Here is a 20756-nt window from a genome sequence, read left to right as displayed (position 1 = left end):
GCGGGGTGCTGACGTCACGAACTGGTGTGCCCATCCGCCGCACAACCGTCAGCTTCAGCCAATACTGACGGCTAACCGACATCAGGGAGACGTATTAAACTTTAATGAGAACCCCTGCGATGTGATTATTTCATTAGTGTTTCAGGGACCAATTGTAAGAAGTATCGATATGTCACGAATCTGAGGGCGAGATTGCATCACAGTTAGAAAGTCACAATCAGTGTTAGTCACACAACGATAGCTCCAACTCGGGGCTTGTTTCGCCCACCTTTGATCCTGGATAGCCGATTCATGGCCGCAACTCGGGATTCCTTATATCGTGATCTACAAAATCCCACCGAAGTACACAATCCTGGGAAGCCTTTTAAGTGTCCTATTCCAAATTGCTGAGGACTTCTCAAAACCGTAGCGACAGAGGACGGACGTCCCCGAGACGGTTTCCCGATCAAAAGGTAAGCAAAGGTGAATAGTGACGCAGTACTCGGGCACATGTTTGCGGAATCAAGCGTTCTGCACCGCTTAAAAATCACTGCATATCCATGTTTTAACCTCACGTACCACTTTCGTGCTCTCCTGGAAATGTCACTAGACGCGCGGACGTGAGTCAGACCACCAAACTGCATGCCACATCGGGAACAATTGGCGCGGTAAATGCTTCTTGCTGAAGATAACTACCATTGCGCGCTTTTTCTGACAAGTACATGAGGCGAAAGTGAAACCTGTATAAATGTCGCCTCCGTTGTGCTTTGTGGTCGTCATGTTTATCAAACAGACCGTTTGCATGAATTTCCCAATGTCCAAGTCGATTCGTCTCATTGAAACAGACTAGCAAACGTAGAAGGAATGTATTTGGAAGTTTCGTACTAAATATAAATGCCACTAACTTAAATAATTTAAATGAACATGGGTGACGTGCATGGTAACCAGGCCGTTTCTTAACTCGTCTTTTAGTCCAGGAGAAAAGACCATATTATTGATCCACCTACCCTGTAACTTCTTGAGCTTGCGCATTTCATCAAGCTGAACGCAAGTACTCGAAAACTCATCAGTAAAAATGACCAAGATGTCGATCATTATCCAACCATTTTAATCTGAAAGTTTGTCTATTGAATTTTTGCGGTGGATGCGATACAAAGGATTGCGATTCAAGATGAACTGAAGAATTTTTCAAAAAGAATTCGATAGCGTCAACAATGCATAATGAATAACTAAAGAAGTCCTCATCAAATCTTCAAAAAACGCCGAACGAGAAAAATTCAAAGAACTTCCAATGGCCTTACAAAGATGCACCTGTCATTGGCCTCTTCAGCGCTGTGTTCTAGATCTAAACATCGCTTCTGGAATTTTCTCCGGTACATGAATTACCAGAAGCATCAATAACCATTATGTTTTCAACAAGATTTAACTTTGGTTTTCTGTATTACTACAATGTTCTTAATGAAAATGAGAATTGAAATGTACTCAATGACCAGGTGTCTTGATCTGCTATTTCTATCGGCCGCCATGAAAGCTCATTCGTTGTAGTCGGTGCTATCAAGATTTGCATTGATGTCCCTTAGGCCTGTAGAAAAATGGAAATTCTCGCCTAGTTTTGGTTTTGAGCGGGCTTTTCTTTCTTAAATCTTTGCGGCAATTATGTTTTTTCAGACGGTAGTTGTCTTATTTTGTGATTTCGGAACACTCAACTTGTAGCGAACATGAAACGATTTCACTTTGGCTCATTTAAAATAAACACACTGTTAAACTTTGAAATTACTGATGCTTCCTTTATACAAAATAAGTGAAATTTTCAAATGTGAAGTTTTAGACATAGACCACAAGTTAGATCATGCTAAATGTTTGTGTTTCGGACACGATCCTTCAACAAACTGAATGGTATGAAATGCAACTGTGATACATGCATTGGTTTACCAGCATGCACTACACGGCAAACAAAAGCAACAATTTTTTATAGTGTAAGATATCGCTTATACTGACAGACGAACACGATGATACTTAAACATGAACAGCTATAAATGATATAATAATTGTCAGACACCAGACTCCCCGATGACTCCGATATACCAGATGACTTAATGATATATATCGCGATATTAAAAAATATTTCTCCGAAACATACTTGACCGTAACATATAAAAAATTACTGGCCGAATTCGTGTCCTATTTACTGATAGATAACTGAGGTCATTTTCTTTGCAATGAAAGAGGCTATGCAGTTCTCAAGTATATTACTTACCTGATTATCACAAAAATGGTAGTTGAGTTTTGGCAGAGGTGGTATGTAAAAAACGTGTCACGTGAATTACCGTTTAGCGGCCATATGCATTACTTTGTTGTGTCGTGTGCACTGTTTACATTTGGGCCGCAGAAAATTATAGCAAAACAATGCCGAAGTGCAGAAATTACGTGCGACTTGCGAAGTAAATTGTCGGTAATATTGTCATAAATTGCAAATGAAAAGTATGTAAACCGTAAAATGTTTATTCGCCATTTTCATTTCAACTGCCGTACATTCAATTTTAGCATACTTGGACCAAACATTCTGCAGTGGGAACCCAACACTGATCAATACATTATCATTGTTTTAATATGGAAACGAGGGGGGTTGTCGATTAGCGGAAATGACGTCACCGGAAGTTAAAGAGTAGGGGCGGAAATGCACATTCGTTCTGAATGATGTGTATTGGTGAAATGTAGCCTCACTTCAACAATAGGCTATGTTAGGTGAAGAGTTGGGGAAAGCTCTCGACACGGCGACACCAACATTTTTACTTTTGTTCCGAGTTTGTTATTTCCCACGTACGTTTACCAGGCTATAGATAGATTATATTTTCATAATAGATTATATTAGCCTCGTTTCTCGGTGTGTTATGCCTACAATATATCAAATCCAAGGTATTATAGAATAGAAATTGATATCTCACTGTCGGTAAGGGTTGTCACACGAAACACCGCTCGGCTGGAGCATTCACTTCGCACAAAACCTTTGGCTTATATTTCACCTCCAGTTCGATATCAATTCATTAGGTTAAGTCATGATTTAGCAGTCAATAATCAAATATAAGAATTACGGTTAACGTAAAGTGATCTACAAGAATCAGTCGTCTCTATCTTAAGACGAGGTATACGTAACACAAAGCCTATTGAAGCAACTTAACAAGATCTTCAAGTCAAAAGCCATCATCATCCTTTTTTTCCAAACACCGCTTTTATTTTCCTGTTCCAAACCAATGCACAAATACATATTTTGCATCATGCATGTACATATATGTCAGAACACTATCTTCTGCATTGCACTACAACTAACTTCTACATTTTTAACAATGGAACAATAAACCGCTTATTCATTCTCACGCTGAAATCATGAGATGTAGATACAGATGATGTATTGTCTATAATAGTACATATACCAGCTGGAAGGAGGAGAGTGCTCCTGGGCCTACTCAACTGTCTCACTCATGACTGATGCAGCATGTTGCACTGCAGTTGCATATATGAACATTAGAAAAGTATGTAATACCCAAAGGAGGTACGCCAGGCTATACAGATGGACACTTCGTTTAAGAGTAAGATAAGCATTTCACAAGCCAAACCTTTGTCCGACACACAGTTGATACAACGAACTTATAGAGAACATTGGCCGCTAAATGAGCTGAACTCTCAGTATGAAGTGTGAATTATGAGTCAAGTATTTGATTTCATTCAAAACGAAATATGAAGTTATTTACATGCAAGTTATGTTACGCTCACATCAACCTCAGACGAGCAAATTTCTGTCTACCAGTTGGTTCCCGTTGGGACACTTTATGACCAGAGTTGTATCTTAAATTTCATGAAAATCACGCGATCATATAGTTTTTCATCGTTTTGAGACTATCACGAGGAATTCGCAAATAAAATAATAAACATATTGTTACAGTTATCACATAGGTCACTACAATGGCTATGCTGGACTGGCGTTTGAAGAACCGTCGCCATGGCCGAACAAGGAATCTGAGGCTGCCTGAAGACAACTGTGACTCAGTCGATATTTACAAAAGCCTTTGGAGGCCATGGGTTGCTTTGATATAAAAATCGCACTGTGAGGCATTATATTCGTCCCCTTCTCTATTCACCGAAACATACGCCATTGATCAAGATTCAGTAGATGTTGAAGCCAACGTCAGTCGCCGGGTCAAAGGTCAGCTGCCGTAGCTAAACATTTTCCAATTGGTTCTTCGTCGCTTTTTGTCTCACGTGCCATCTTTATTTGCGGTTTATGTCCAACATAGATAATCATCAGATTTGGAACACGTTTGTTCTCCAGTACGTTCCAAGTTGTGCTGAATGTCTGGAGATCATGGTGATACGCAGCTTCACCCGGGTTCACCAATGGCAATGTATGCTAAGTTTGTGTTTGTACACAGAGGAAAACACATAGCCAGGGTTTATTTTTCGTTCTACCTCCTCATCACTGAGAAGGTGTTATGTGGCACTGAAGAAGTGTTGATAAGTTAAAACTTGGTCTAAGATTAATGAGTTTAAGCACCCAGATTGCATCTGGAAGGAAACTCTCCGAGTTGGCCAGCATCTATTCTATATCGGCTGTACTGCAATTCTAGGCATGCTATCTTGATGTATGCATTGACACCAACTTACTCGTAAAACTATCAAACCCACATAATGTTCATCTGGTATCATCTGATGTTAACACTTAATTATGAAAAAAGACACATAGTGGGACTTTATGAGTCTCAAAGGCCCTATACCACTCACTGTTTATACTTACTCAGAAAGCTAGTGATAACGCTGTCTGAATCAATGACCCTCAGCACTCGTGGTCAACATATGTGGCCGCCTTAATGGACTCTCTGTCTGCGAAGGCATTTAAACCGAGTCCTTGAGGAAGAGGATGAGAATTCTACAAGCTATAAGAACTTCTTATGCCTCAATATTACAATGTAGGCCAAGTACGTGCATGCAGCGGTTATCAAAACTGTATGGTGTTATATGCATTATACCTCGGACGTACAAACTGGTTACGTTCTCGATTTTCAAATGTGCAGGTCACATGCTACAATAGACTCACCTAAATCCTTTATGGCTAGTGAAACTGAGGGGTGTATGGAATTGAGACGAATGCCTTTGACCCCTTTAAAATTGTTTTGACAAAAGATTCCGGCAAAGCTATGGCACGCAAGCACCGTGAATTGTATATGTAGCCGTTTCACTGGTTGCTGCCTAATTATTTCTAAAACATTTTGGTCTTTACTCAGCTGGGTTGTCTCATTTTATTTCCTCCACACTCCATCATCTGGTAGCACCCTAGGATCATCGCGTGGCCCAATGATGACCTTTGACCCAAAACATGGCGTCTAGCGGTCAACCAATGATATCTGAGCTTGATTAAACATTCAAACTCAATTAACGGATTTCGTGTTTCACACTTGAGCGAATACGAGTTCCTGTCTCTGGTGAGGGTGTTGATTGTCAAATCTCTAGCAGTCTAATATTGTCATATAGTGTTCATGTTTATTGGCAAACAACTATATTTAATGACGGCGTGGCTGCGTGGCTTTCTCATTAGATGACAATGATGAGTTTCCTATATTCACGCTCTGAGGCCTGGATGCAACTTCCAGTAAGAAACCAAGTGGCAGGAAATGTACAATCTTTACAAGATTCTTGTACAATTTTTAGTTCAGACCTTAACGAAAAGTCTTACACAAATCTTTACCTTCTGTTTCAGATGACTTCCCTGTGCAGTGAATCTATCAGTTCCTTTACTTTTACAGTTTCTGTAGTTTTACATCCATCCTGGCTACTTCCTACCAAGCCCATCACTTCATACATGTATATCCCATGTTTTGACACCTGGCGTTCTTCAGAAAGTCATCAAGACATCATGAATTTGCATATCTCAAGTCGCTGTTTTCGGAGCATTTATTTTGAGAATGAATGCTAAATTGAGTATTTTTTTTCTAATTTTCCAAACAATGCCCCCAACCATGAAAAATTAAGCATCCAAGTGATTGTTCTAATGGAACTTTATTTTCAATTATATCAATTTATGAAAAGGAAATTTCAATATCGTCTCGATTTGATATTCAATTATATCTTCGCTAACTGGTTTTAACTCTTTGCGTCGCGATTCTGAGAATACTGACTCAATTACAGATACTGTAATTCAAGTAGTGGTCGTTGCTAAAGCTATGAGTGCACGCGAATTATACAAGAGTTTCGTAAAGATTTCACATGTGCACGAAAATGAACCTTAACTTGGAACCTTAGAAGAATCGAATCTTGATTTTTGACCTTGTTACACTCTTAAAAACAAAGGATTTCACGCATCTGAAAAGTAGTTTTTTTCTTCGTTTGAGAACGGACAAACCACTTAAAAGGTTTTTGAGTTTGTTGACCTCAAAGGGTTTTTCAGTTCTCTAAAAAAGTTTACAAGGCTCATGTTTGTGCAAAGGCTGAAAAACTATGAAAGACTTTTCAAAAGCTCAAGAACGTCTATTTTTTAGAGTAGTACAACGAGCTGTGATTCTGATCGCAGACATGCCCGTTGTTACTATAAATGGAACCCTCTTGAGGTGTTGAGTTACTTAAATATTCACCAGACACGCCAGACTTGTATACGTAAGAATGTCAATACGGAGAATGCAGTAGACTTAAGTGCAGTAGTTCTGACTCTGTAACTGATTTGACCAACGGCTAATACTCAGCTGCTTCGGTGAGACATCGTAAAGACAGTTGAGATGTTGAGACTTGAATCGTTGCTAAATACTTTGCTTTACTTCTGCTTAGATTCTAGTGCAGCTCTACCCCCGACGCTATGGGAAGGCTTAATTATTTTCTGCTCCTGTATTCCTCAAGGTCACCGATGTTAAGATGATATCTATTCTTAGGCCGCGAAGTTTTAAAAGGCTGTTTTCCTATTCTTGTTTTTTAGAGTAACCGCCACCATGATCATCGTGGACCGAATCCGGGCGAAGCTGGACAGCTACAGCCCGGACACCCGGGGATGGCTGATCTGTGCTGCCGTGCTCATGATCACCGTTGTCAGGAGCGGAATTACCTACAGCTTCGGCGAGTTCGTGGTACAGCTCCAGAAGACGTATCATCGACCTATGGCAGAACAGAGTAAGTTACTTCTAAAACTGAATACTTTCCGCTGTGCAAAATCACCTTCAAAATCCACAATGCGTCACTAAAAGTGATGTCCTCTACATCCTGCTGTGGTTATACTCTCCAATGCAAGGCCTGCATGGTACTTCTCTGAAAATGTTCCATTTTTGCTAAGGCAATGGTAGGGCAGGAACGAATATTTGCCAATGACCATATAAAAATGAAAAGAATATGCACCTTTCAAACACCGTTGATTCAAAGAGGGCAAAAAATGTCTTAACCTTTGGAACCAAAGGTTCGATAAGAATGGAAGAGATAATTAAGTTCGAAATACCACTTTACACCAGGTCGCATCAATGTTATACCGACATTCACAATACCCACTATATATACCCGACCTCAGATCAAACGTAGGAAGTAAACACGAACTTCAAAAAATTCTCATCGAATAATACATTCCACATGAAATCCATTACATTGAAGACGTGTTTCAATTTTCATTTATGAGTGATGCTGTCTTTTTAAGAGTGTATTCCAGCATTAAAGGTTATCTTATTCCAGGAGTAGCTCGATTATTTTTCCTTCAGCGTCGCTGGCCGGCGTTTAATGGCTATAAAATGCTGACATGCTCAGCAAGCAAGTTTTTCATTTGTGTACCAGTGTGGCTTCTTTCTAATCAAACGCGTCGAAAGGTGAAAAGGAACACTCTAAATGGACTATTGCACGTCATAAGATATGCACATTGAACGATATTTAAGGGATATCGACGAAATAATGTAACAGATATGTATCTTTGGTTACATTCATAAGTACATTTCAGGAAGTTCGCCTCCGATTTCAGATGTAATTGTCGCGTGTAAGTTCATTCTTGCCTGCGATTCGATAGGTGTATTGTTATTGCATTTGTTTAATGCAATCAGCGTATTCTACATTAAGTCGAAAACACTGGCTGTGTTTTTTAAAAAAAATGTACAAATATAAGGTATTTTATCGGAGTAAAAGAAGTCAAAGGCCAAAAACATGTTTTCTTTCCATTTTTTAATAAGAAATAAATGAAAAATGCCAATTTTGCCGGGCAATCACTCCCTCAACTTCAGCGCAGTCACAAACTATTCCTAAAACATCGGAGACATTTGCTGCACAGGCGTTACGCGTCGCCTGATTTGAAACATGAGCTTGGTGCAATGGTGTGAAATTCATTCATAAAAACGTACACACTGCAAAAAATTCAATGATTATTATTTCATTCATTCGCCGGGCATTTGATGCAGGTGTGCTCACCAATTAAGGCATCTCTGCAAATATATCTGGAGAGAATGGGGTACCACTTTGGTGGTATGTGTGAGAAAACCAACAATTGACTCTTCGCTACTGTATATACATCAACCCCACGCGAACAGCTGGAAGAAAATAAACGATGAAACCATTCCCGGAATTTTATTCCCAAAAGGATATCGATTATGTTCAATCAAAGTGACCATATCCACGCGCATTCTATTCGTGGCGCTGTCTTCCTAATACTGTCTGAACCAATTGTGGATGAGGTAATGTTTAGACAGGTGCCGAAAATTCAGTCTGGCTGCGAAACGAACTCGTGTTTCTCAGGAAAAAGCCAAATATATTCGCACGCAAAATATTTATTTTTCATAGTTTGAAGTACTGGGAAATGTCTGTTTGTTAAATTGACGAATCGTCCACACACTTGGAAACCTAAAGGTCAAGTTGATTGTTTTGTTGAAGAGATACAGATCCCCTATCTGAAATTGCGGTCGGAGAACAACAGACACAACATGAAAACACAATCAGATGCAGGTAATTTATGCTAAAGTTCATGATTGTCTTTATTAGAAAGTCTATAGAAGCTTACAGTCGGTAGGGACACATTTTTAAACCTAAAAGTTGTCAGAATGACAGACGTGTGGTTATACATGTAGAAAGCTGATAGGTAAAAAATCCGAACAAAATTTTTAAGATTCCTAGTTGAGATCTTAGTCACTTTCATGTGCACCTCTTCATTCTTATAAGATTCTTATTTCGGATCGTGAATAAGAATCTTACAACAATCTTGTCACACCAAAATCCAGACAATTCCAAGCTTTGAGGGCTTTAACATGTCGAAATTTTAATAACGCCAAATGAATTCGAATATCAATTAAGTGGAGTGCGCCATGGCAATTTCTGACAACACCGGGTTTACAAGTTGGTGAAGTAGCGCCGTGTTTCCGTTCTGAGGTTGGAGAGAGAATCAACGATTGCATAGTCTCATAAAGCAATGCATGAAAGTGAGAACCAATTTCAAATTCCAATATGAAAATGTTACCAAGTTATGTTATATATTGAAGTGCAGTTGGTAAAACATTACTTGACTCGGGATATTTGCTGTAGTTGTGTGCATTGTACACACTGCCTTTCTATGTGTCGCATCCGCCATGGCCAGTTTTCATATTAACCTTTCAAGTCTAACATTCAATCAAAGTTTTGAAAAAACGTTACTCTACTGAGTATTATTTTTTTGTCGTCTCGGGAACCTGCTTCATTTTTAAAGCCTAGTTAGCAGCTAAAATACGTGACTTCAGGTGAATAACCCCTCCCTGTAATTGAGTTCCATACCCCTGTGGGTAAACCTGACCCGGATAAGCAGGATCTGACTTCAAATCGCTAAACCTTCCTCTTATTCATGACTTTCATGACTGAGTTCGAGAGTTGGTTCCGCCAGCCGCAGGTTATATCGCTAATCCCAATATAAATTATTTAGAATTGTTCTAGCAGCACTGGCCAGTTGTATTGAGTCCAAACCACACAGAGCAGAACCATTATCGCAGTACAATCCTTTGTACACAAGCAAGCGAATTTTAGTTCTAGCCCAGGTGAAATACACCTGACCCTTCCTCACCAATCCACACACCTCTCTGATCGTAATATCAACTCGAATTACGTCTTAAAAACACACGTACTGTGTGTCTCATTGAACCCAATTGAGCACCTAATTAAAAGTGAAAACAACTCCATAATGCATGACGTAGTCAGAAATTATGCATATTATGTACACAGCAATGTATGTATTGTATGAATGACGTATTGTCCATAACTGTAGAATTATATATTTTGCAAAACGAACGGTGCGATTCTCTTCATCTTGTGTTTTCTGGCGCAAAATACAAACACAACACATTTGTATTAGCTGGAAAAGTACATTTATTATGGAACCATAAATCCTGCATGTAAGGAAATATCTGATTTGCGTTTTCTTGTTTCCTTGGTTTTAATATTTCACAGGCTTGTGATAACAAAAGCTATTCCTGATTTTTTCGCCTCAGGCCTTCTTCAGTTAACGAATGGTTAGCTTTTTACTCGGTGACCTCATGAGTTCGCAGAATTTCGTTGCTGACATTGCCCAAAGTCCTTAGAATAGCGACATCAGGTCAACACCTCTGAATGTACACTGGCCTAATCCGTTATTGGCAATATGAAGTATTTTGCAAAATACCAGACTACGAAATAATCACTTGGCACTGTTACTTTTACTTATAAAGTCATGACAGAAGGTTTGCTGCTTTCTTATTGTCTTTTCACCTGCAACTGATCACGTTTACGATGATATAAAGGCCATTTTAAAATCAATTAATCAGTAAATTCATTGAAAATATCATCAACATTGGAAGACACGAACAGCTTCGAGGAAATTGCTTGAATAAGATTGTCTATTGTTCCTTTTTTGCATGGTAAACTTGAGTAGACTGAGAAAAGGACATAAGAAAATGGCCAAAAGTCTTTCACAAATTATCTTTTGACAGGCAATCAATGAAAAGTTATGGCCCGAAATACTTGTATTAAAGCAAATAACAATTGTTTTGAGCCATTCAATTTTGATTTCATGATTCATCGGCATGATCTCATTCCTAGAGAGCGCGCCGTTCGTAATTACATGATTTGGGCTTCAATTGCGAAAGCCAGATCACCGGAACAGCTCAGCGGACACGATTAGACGCGCGGTCGCATTTCTGTAGCCGTAACATCTCCGGAAATCAATGGGAATATAATAGGAACGTTATATAAATCCTCGCGGAAACAAAAGTCGTTCATACATGTCAGAAGTTAATGTCGTAATCGCAATATAAAACAGCGATAACATGTATGTATGAATGAACGCGAGGTTTTTCTCTGACACAACACCGCCAGGCATCATAAGAAATATATGAATAAATGCATTAATATCAACATAATTACACATTCCGGTGATTTTTCACACATCCCGCCGGCACGAGAACAAATAGTTGACGAGATCTGTGTACAGGGTGTGTTAGTTCGGCTCAGTGCATTTATGTACACGGGGGCCAATGCATATTGACGTATGGCAGCTAACGCGTTCGACGTGTTGTTGCCAATTTCTTTAGTTATGCATGACAACTCAGGCATGATAATCACACTAACACCAGTCCTTCATGCAAAACACAGAATGTGACACACAACTGCAATGTTCTGTCCATATATTCCGCCTTTGCCTTTTGTTGACAAGTAGTATATAACGCATTGGGAGTAAGATGAATAACGTAGGGAACTGTTGTTGACATATTGCCTCCAAAAAAGACTCATAACAAAAAAGATAGGCTGGTGCACACATTGCAATTTGTAACCAGTACATACCCTTCAGGCTGGCTGAGAAATGCCAACTCTGCCAGAGTGATGGTCAACCGAAAATCATCGTAAAAAGTGCCATGCCTTTTTAGATAGGAAGATGATACCGTTGAATGGACTTCTACAGCCCTTTCGTAACAGCATGGTTTCACTTCCAGAGGAAATTGGATTATTCTCTTATAAAAAAAAGAAAACAAAAAAAGAAAACAAAACCAAGATCGAAATCCCGATACACTATACGACAGTAAAGAGGTACACAAATTTTGTTTATCTTATACAACTAACGATATATCATATGAATGTTCGCCCTTTAACCTGGTAACTCCCAGTCTACGGACGCTATTGCATGTGTTACAATGTTGCAAAGGCTGTATATCCCTGTTCGGAACAAAACAAGTGAAGCATTTTATAAGGGAAGTAGTGATTTATCACCCTCATCGTTTATGTTCGCCCTTAAGAAAACACCTGCTGGGTTACAGATAATTGATGATTCAGCTTGCCGAGGTAGCAAATCAAAATGCATTCTCACATGATGAGGAGGAGATGCAAAAACAACGGAATATTGTCATGGTAGTGTTGTTAGAGAACACGAGCCAAAGCAGTCAGCATTATAATGGCTAAAAATGTCGCAGGAAACTAAGATAACGATAAGCTGGTTCTAACGAAACAGTTAATACAAAAATCGTATAAGATTGTTTAACATTCGTTTACGATCTTATTCAATTTCGCATATATGTACAATCACACACAGGTAGTCATGTACACATTGTAAAATGTTCACACGATTGTTGTAAGAATCTTGTAAAGACTGTGCTACATACTGTATACGAAAATGAATAAGATGTCCACTAAAGATCTAATAAGAACCTCATCAGGATTTTCTAGCTTTAATACTGCTTCTGGTATCTAGATTGGTAACAGGAGCATCAACGTACAACTCAAACATACACAAGACATATTGAATAACTGACGATTTCCTGACATTGGTAATGCAGTTGTGGAATTTACCTTGCCTGAAGCCAGATAGTGATTTTGAAGGGGTATCAAGCATATCGAATGACATTCTGAGTTGTGGTGAAATCTGTTGAACGTAATGGAATTGAAACTTACACCCCTATTTTTCGTTCTCTGAAGTAAGTGTTATCGTTACCAGCTGAATATTTACACTGGGTGTTAGATCGACAGCAGCCAATTGTCTGAATTTCTGAATATCGAATTCCACGATATCATACTTGTTACATTCGGTCGAAGCTTTGGTAATGCACCTTGACATTACAGGGATTGATGGATGGAACCTTAGTAATGTGCCCTTTAACTTATAGGAGAAGGAGTGTCACTTGTTTTTTCAGGAATAACTACCCCTGATTCGTACGAATGAAAGCGAGAAGTAGAAATGTTTTGTGTTGAGCTTTAATGAAGACGCTCTCGATTCATTTCCTCAAATGTCTATTGTAAATGAGAGATACACAGAGTTAAGAAGAAATGTGTAACCAGTTGAACTTTAATGAAGACGCTCTCGATTCATTTCCTCAAATGTCTATTATAAATAAGCGATACACAGAGTTAAGAAGAAATGTGTAACCAGTTGAGCTTTAATGAAGACGCTCTCGATTCATTTCCTCAAATTTCTATTATGAATGAGAGATACACAGAGTTAAGAAGAAATGTGTAACCAATCAAGCGCGTGTCAATGATCAGGTGTACTTATGAAGTATCTTTATATCACTGTCAGAGAAATCTATAAACAATCAAACTTATTTCAAGAATCCTAACAACCTATGAAGTGATTTCTACATTCATCAACACCACTCCAAATCGATCTAACTCGTTAGTACACCCATCCAAGAATGCACAACCCATGTGTTTCCGTCTCTCTTTAATGAGCCTATTTCAAATGATGAAAATGGTCCTCAGTGTGATTGCGATCTCACCTCTTCTATTTACCAGCATGGCCTGGAGCATTCTTCCCATTGTGGTGTGTTTGCGGTGGGTAAATAAAATCTCTATTCGGAAATGATTTCATGTCGCGGAATCACTGGAGTCGTGTCCTCTGTAAATCAAATACGACGAGAGGATGTGGCCGAACAGGTCAAGAGGTGCTTCATCAGAGAGGTGAGCTGCTCCTAATTAGATGTGGGGTGCTGGTCTTTTTGCATTAGTGGTGGAGGTAAGATTCTTGATGACAGGTGTGAAGATATGGCATCTTTATCAAACCAATTGCATGAGATAGGAAATCGCTTCGTGCCTGCATGATTAAGTTTTCCCGCTAAAATTGTTGAACTTTTTCATAAGTTAAAATTTCGGAAATAAATTTCACAGCCAAAATTTTTTGGGGGCTGATGATGTTTCTTGATTTTGAGCAGAAAAAACAGGTAAAAAATATTTGGACATGAAAAATGTTTTCATCTGTAGCATGACAAATTTGCTGCAATCAATTCTTAGCAGAAATCATTGCAGCATTCGTCTTTTCACGGTAATTATTCCACTGTACTTTATTATCATCAAAAAGGTGGCCTAGCTGATCGTAGTATATATAATCAATTACGTGATGACCATATTATATGAATCTTTTATGTAAACCTCCCTCGATGTAAGCGTATCTAAACAGAACAGATTAATAAAAATGATTTGTTCAATGTTCCAATTTTTATGAAAACTTTTTATAGTTTTCATGCCATAGCCGGCGACTTCGCAAACGAGAAGATAGTTGATCATATCACACATGATGCTGTACAAACCATAAACTTCACGATATGACTTTTATGTCAGCGGCAAGCGTCTCCTCGTCCCCGAGTGACGATAACACCTCCCTGAGGTGACATCCATTAATATAACAAAATCGAAACAAATGGAGCTCGGATTTAGATTCAAGTAGGGATGTTTCATCATTAAGTTGCCGCACATACAGTATTCATGCCTGCATACTCAATGATATTCTCGATCAGACAGAGGATGTCATCATTTAGGCTGCGAGGAAATGGATACTGTGCAAAAACGTCTTACAATGTCGTTAACAGAAACTGATTTGGTAACTGACTTACAATGTAACGGTTGTTATGCACCGATAGAGAGAAATAGCGCCTAGGAGTTTTGGCCGACAAAAATTAAAAATGTCCAAAATTTGACTTGACTTTGAAAAACCGTCCCTGCAAATTGCTCATACCCTGATTTAACTGTATTTTTGGTATGGTTTTGCTAAGCCTGCAATAGAAATGAAGCCAAATTCTTTATTTCCTTGTTAATTCAAAGAGGACGCTCTCTTTCGTCATGAAACCTTCAAGATGGGTTGACCAGTTTCACTCTGGAGTGTTCATTGGTGGGCTTCACCAGTTGTCTCATCAACAACTCCCGCGAGGACCCAGTCTATCATTAATTGATGGGAAGTTGAATAAACTTGCAATACACCATGTTGTTGTCCTTGTCTTATATGAGGCTAAGGTGTTTACATGCGAATACATTATAGGGGTAACATCAGCCTGAAACAAAACTGATGAATATTTTTTTGTAGTGTACAACAAAACCAACGCCAGACTCGAAAATTTCATTTGTGCAAATATCATACCGTCCATCAACAGGAGGAAAAAGATGTGCCAAATATCACGGGCAGTCAATATCTTGTTGGTCGCCGAAGGAGAGATATGATCAAGAAACGAGAAGGAAAAAGGTGTCAGAGATGGTATCATCGTTATCCCGCCATCGCCTCAAAACGTGACCATGGCGTGATCAATCGGACGACGTCGATCATATGCCTGGAAGTAACTTGGTAAAGATTGCATATCTCTCCCTCTTCCTGCTCATGTGTCCGCTTGTCGTGCGGAGGATATGAAGCTTTGGTGAGACTTGACACGCATGATCACGCTGATAAAGAGCGACCGTTATCTCTGAAGTGACTAGTCTAGTTCGACATGTGCCTTTTATTTCACGATCAACCTTGAAACAGTCTGTGACAAGGGGCACTTCTTGAACAATATCCAATGATCTCGCTGATAGAGAAAACACCTCGATAAAGTCGCCTTATCTGGGTATCTGGTTTAGTTTGGCATGTTCCTTTCATCCTCATGGTTCTTCGAAACAGTACACGAAAATGGAGCCATTTTGGAACAAAGTTATGCTTAAATCTGACAACATGACTGCTTAACTCAAGAAGGCATCTCGATCAAGCTTCGGTATCTATGAATGTCGCTGGTTTGATTCGACATGCTGAGTCCGGCAACTCCCGAACTTTTCGATTCCTCTACGAACATAGGTATGCTTTATCAAACAAACACGTGTCCTGTACGCTGTCAACCAAGTTGGTTTCTACACCAACACTTCCTCTCATCACCGAACCCGCCTTTGACCGGTATAACGATTTACTATGTTTGTCTTAAAACTAGCAAATGAGGGAACAATGGTGTATTTCTTATATCCGACTGTAACAACATACATGTATTTCGATATTACCGGCGTTCAAAAGCATTATTTTGTTTTCATTAAAATGCATATCCTTAATCCTTTTTACACCAATATCTTATCACTTATGAAATGTACTTGTCATCACAATTTGACTCCTAGAAATGTTCATTCACCGATTCCCTAAAGCTAGCTGGATACTGTTTTCAACAATTTACTATCGATGCCCTAGAAATCGTCAGACTATAAGAACCGAATACGTCTTGACATCATCCATGCAATTGTTTCTATCAAAGAAATGATATGCCAATTCTTGGAATATATACAAAAGTCTGTCGGGACTATGTCTAGATGATGTCACTTGATCACGGTTCTTCCCGATCGCCGGCATGTTTTCACACTGCTCATGATCGACGCTTCGCGTGTTCACTCCCCATCAAGAGACCGCAGGAACAAAATCGAAATCAATAAAACGCGTGTTTTAATATCAAATATCACCACTTTTGTTATCACAGAGATGGCTGCATGGAGAAACGATTAGACTAAGCAAAGCGAAGATAGAGTCGTTTGGGGAAGATGGGTTGATCAGTAAAACGACTCGGTGGGGGTAGGAAACTCGAAAATGCATGTTGCAGTATAAGGCAATGCTCAAAACCAATATTTCTTAACGTACGGAGATTAACTTAGTTCACTAGGTGGGTTGGGCAAAGCACCTTAACATTCAGGGCGTTTTCACTCCTAAATCATGATATTTGAAATGTGCAAAAGGCCTGATATACGAGGATTTGTTGTTGAGATATGTAGACGTATTCTAAACCATTCTGGTCAACGAATGCCTTAGAAGTATTCTCAATCAGCAACATGACCCAATGCTCCTTTCAACCATCCCGAACAACCCATACACGAGTGGCATTATCACTATTGACGTCACATAGCAATGTATCAGTAAACATCCATTGACCAATGTCAGACCTAAACACTCCTGGGCTTGGTGCCACTTTTGACTTACTTCATCGTCAACCTAACCTTTAATTGCCTGTGCGAACACCCGACCAGACGGGGCCTCATTGGACCTTTATCGCTCACATCACCTGGAGTTCGCAGTGAATGCGCAACGGGGCGTTCCAAATACGCCAGCCCACCTTTCGCGCTATTTCTTCGAGATAAATGCGGTCGTTAAGACCTGCGTCACGCGTTCTCTGATCCTGACAAGTTTCGATTTCCTTCGTTCAAGGCATCAGATGTTTCGGGACATTAAAGGCGCCCTGTCAGGTGTCAACTGCGGCGTGAATGATTGCACTTTTGCGAATATAAAATCTCTATAACTGCTTCGATGGCGAATATTTGGAGGCAACCGTGTGAAGCAAGATAAGCGCACTGCCTCCTGGGAAGGCCTACTATGCAGAGCCAGCCGTATCTGATAGGCCCCCGATACGAAAACAGTAATTTAATGATTGGTGAATTATGTGTTCTGATCACGATAAAATATCAATAAACTGCGGCATTTTATTGTCTCCAACGCTGGAATGCTGAACGCTTGTCCGGGACGTTGGTATGGAGGCAATTATCGGCGGCTCACCTCTGGCCAGAGCGGGGGACTGCTGTCAGCGCCATAACGATTAGCGCTAGATATCACAGGCAGCCAGATCTGCCGATATTTCACATATTCTTCGACCAGAAGCTCCAAAGGCGGTTTTAGGTTTTTATTCGTTTCCGCAGTTTGTTGGCAATTACTTTTTTCCCCAAACAAACCTACTCAGCAGCTTATCACCAGTGGTTTGTTTTGGTTTTAGTTGAGTAATGGATGTCTTTATTGGGTCATGGCTTGTTTGTTCCACCAGTGTATCTACCTTCTGCATACAAACAACATTTGGAGACGCATTCGTCCAAAAGAAAAATCTCCTAACGGCTTCTTTTAGAATGCATATGTGTCCAATGATAATCACTTACAGGCAAAAAGGTTGAGAAATCTTTAATTTGTTTCTTAACGACACAGGGTAATAGCAGAAAACTTAATTTCTGTACAGATCTGGGTGAGATTGACCGGAATAACCGACATCAGGAGAATATTACAGGCGCAACCCCCTCAAAGATACCGGCTGGGAAATGAAATCTGTCCGGATACAGTTACGGTTCGACGTCCCATGAATCGCACTCTTCTTGAAAACTCTTCCAACTTGATCAGGTTCATGGCAAGGCTGCATGAGATACCATTAACTCAAACTACCTTCGAATAAACATCATAAAAGCCGGAATGAATATGGATATGAATATTTCATTCGTAATCTATTCTGTATGAAAGATAACACACAGGGAGCTGATATCGTTATTATTGTATGGTTTGGACTGTTATGGTTGTTATTATGTTTTTATTAGTTTTCAGGTAAATTACAATGTGATTGAAAATACCCACAGCGATATATATGATGTCTTCAAAATATTGTCGTTATTGAAACATATGTTTATTGTTTGACATTGTTATTCAATATGAAATCGAATGCTAGTCTTCCCTTATGCATCGGGATGTAAACACATTTCAGTGTGTTTCAAGTAAATGAGAGCAGGAAAGGAGGTCTTGAGTTAAAAGATAATTCAAGTATTCCTGTCAGGACCTGAAAAAAAGAGTTGCTATCTCGCAGTGAGAGAGGGGCTTGGGGCAAATCCGGCTGCAGCTAAGGATTTTTAATTGAAGAATCGATGCGAAATCTCGCTTTGAACATATTGACAAACACCCAACGAGAAGTAACAATATCTCTCAATTCCTCTTTGCAGATTGGATAGGGACGCTCTCCTTCACCGTCTCACTAACCAGTGCTCCCCTGTCAGTCGCCCTGATCCGCCTTTTAGGTTTCAACGGCTACCGCAAGGTGGCGCTTTCTGGGGTCCTGATCCTCTCCGTGAGTTGCCTGGCCTCATCCTTCGTGAGCAAGCTAGAATGGATGTTCCTGACCCACAGTATCCTGTACGGAATTGGCTCCAGTATGCTTCTGATGTCATCCTCACTCGTCATCGGTGAATACTTCGACAAGGAACATAAACACCACGTTTTAGCCACCAGTATACTGTTATGCGGTTACCCCGTCGGTAAGTACATTATTTCATACAAAAAGAAGTTCGCAAGCGATCTTGATAATAATAAGAAGTTGCAGGTAATATTCATGCAATTTTGATATTTTATTGTAAGTCTAATTTCAGTTGTAAACATTACACAGAACACACCGATGAGTTTGAGGAATGCTGACGTCATTTCATCGGTAGCCAATCAAGCGTCAGTGTGGCTTTCTTACTAGTGTTTGCTTCATCATGTCCACTGACACGAGAACTGCTTGGGCCAGAGTCGCAGTAGACACCCTTGTCCAAATATTCGCAATACGACAGTTCTTAAGCGAAGAGTCATTGTGTATTTTCAATAAGCGAGCTGCTAAATCTATCATTCTTCAAGATCGCCCGAATAAACAATGAGATTGCAAGAACTTAATAGCTTTTTAAGGGATAAAATCCATCAAGGTTTTCTCATATTTCAATAGTTTTATCAGATGAAACACATATTGCCTACAAATAAAAGAGACCAGATTCTTCTATATGAATTCATTCTTCTATTCAGACAGGGAAAATAATGCTTTGAAATTTAATTTCCTTTCACCGTTAAAATGAATGGATATTTTGTATTGTAATTTTGTAACATTGTTACAGTTACTTTTAACACTCAATACATTGACATGTCAGAAAGATTGCTGATATGGCTAAATTTGTCTTGGTTTGCTGATCACAGCTTATTGCCTTTTAAATGTTCAATGCTTTTACCAACTGGCTATACGACGAGGTTGCGTCTGGTGATAAGCATCTCTCAGTTAACACATAGCTCTGCCATGACCCATAAATTACAGCATGTATTCCAATGCTCCGTCCCAAAGATGCACACGGCTAAGCAATTCTCCTCCATTACTGAACTATATCAGATAAAACTTCCGGTTTCGCCTACTTGGCATGCGTAATACCATTTGGTGTGTTCCGCTGTGGTCGCAATCGAAAAGTGAGCAAGTAATTGACATTGATTGACCCAGTTGCGCCCGCGGAGGAAAATAACATATTGCTTTTGCGTCTGACCATTGCTTTCATGGTCAGATTATTTCGGTGCTAGTCTTAAAACGCGGTTTAGAGACTGATGATACGTTGGATCCATGTGAAGTTATTTTTAATTGGAGTTGATTTCTTATCATTCTCACTTTGTTCTCTCTAAAAGAGGGTGAGAAATCAATTTTCGTAAATTAGAAAATCACGTATTCTTTAATTTGCACAAATTCAATTAAACCACCGTCAATCCGCAATCAAAGATAGACAAGTTGATGGCAAATATGGAAGTGCCTCGCCATTCTCTGCTAGCCTGGCGACTGATTAATGGCTAGAAGAAACAATTAAAAACACGTCAAACTAAATTTCAATTAAATGGATTCTGGAAGAGATTAATCAAGAGTAATTGCATTCCTTTATAATAACGAGAGAACAGGTACTGAAGTATTTAATTCCCTGCCGTAACGCATCACTTTATCCAAGTAACGACAATTGACAAACGAATCACGTGACTGTATTGGCTGGAGGCGGTTTTAGCAATGTGTTTT

At 39.5% G+C, this 20756-nt stretch overlaps 1 protein-coding gene across 1 annotated transcript in view; it reads left to right on the top strand.

The window, feature by feature from the left end:
• Positions 1-360: 360 nt before the first annotated feature.
• LOC135487015 (monocarboxylate transporter 5-like) overlaps positions 361-20756 on the top strand; it is a 44967-nt gene continuing 24571 nt past the window's right edge. The window contains exons 1-3 of the mRNA XM_064770263.1: positions 361-452; positions 6935-7125; positions 18910-19221. Coding sequence (XP_064626333.1) covers positions 6948-7125; positions 18910-19221 — 490 coding nt within the window. The 5' untranslated portion in view covers positions 361-452; positions 6935-6947. The remainder of the gene's footprint in view (positions 453-6934; positions 7126-18909; positions 19222-20756) is intronic.

This window comes from Lineus longissimus, chromosome 4 (assembly GCF_910592395.1).
Source record: "Lineus longissimus chromosome 4, tnLinLong1.2, whole genome shotgun sequence".
Classification (NCBI taxonomy): domain Eukaryota; kingdom Metazoa; phylum Nemertea; class Pilidiophora; order Heteronemertea; family Lineidae; genus Lineus; species Lineus longissimus.
The sequence above is the reverse complement of the archived record's forward strand: the minus strand, read 5'-3'. Positions and strand labels throughout refer to the sequence as shown.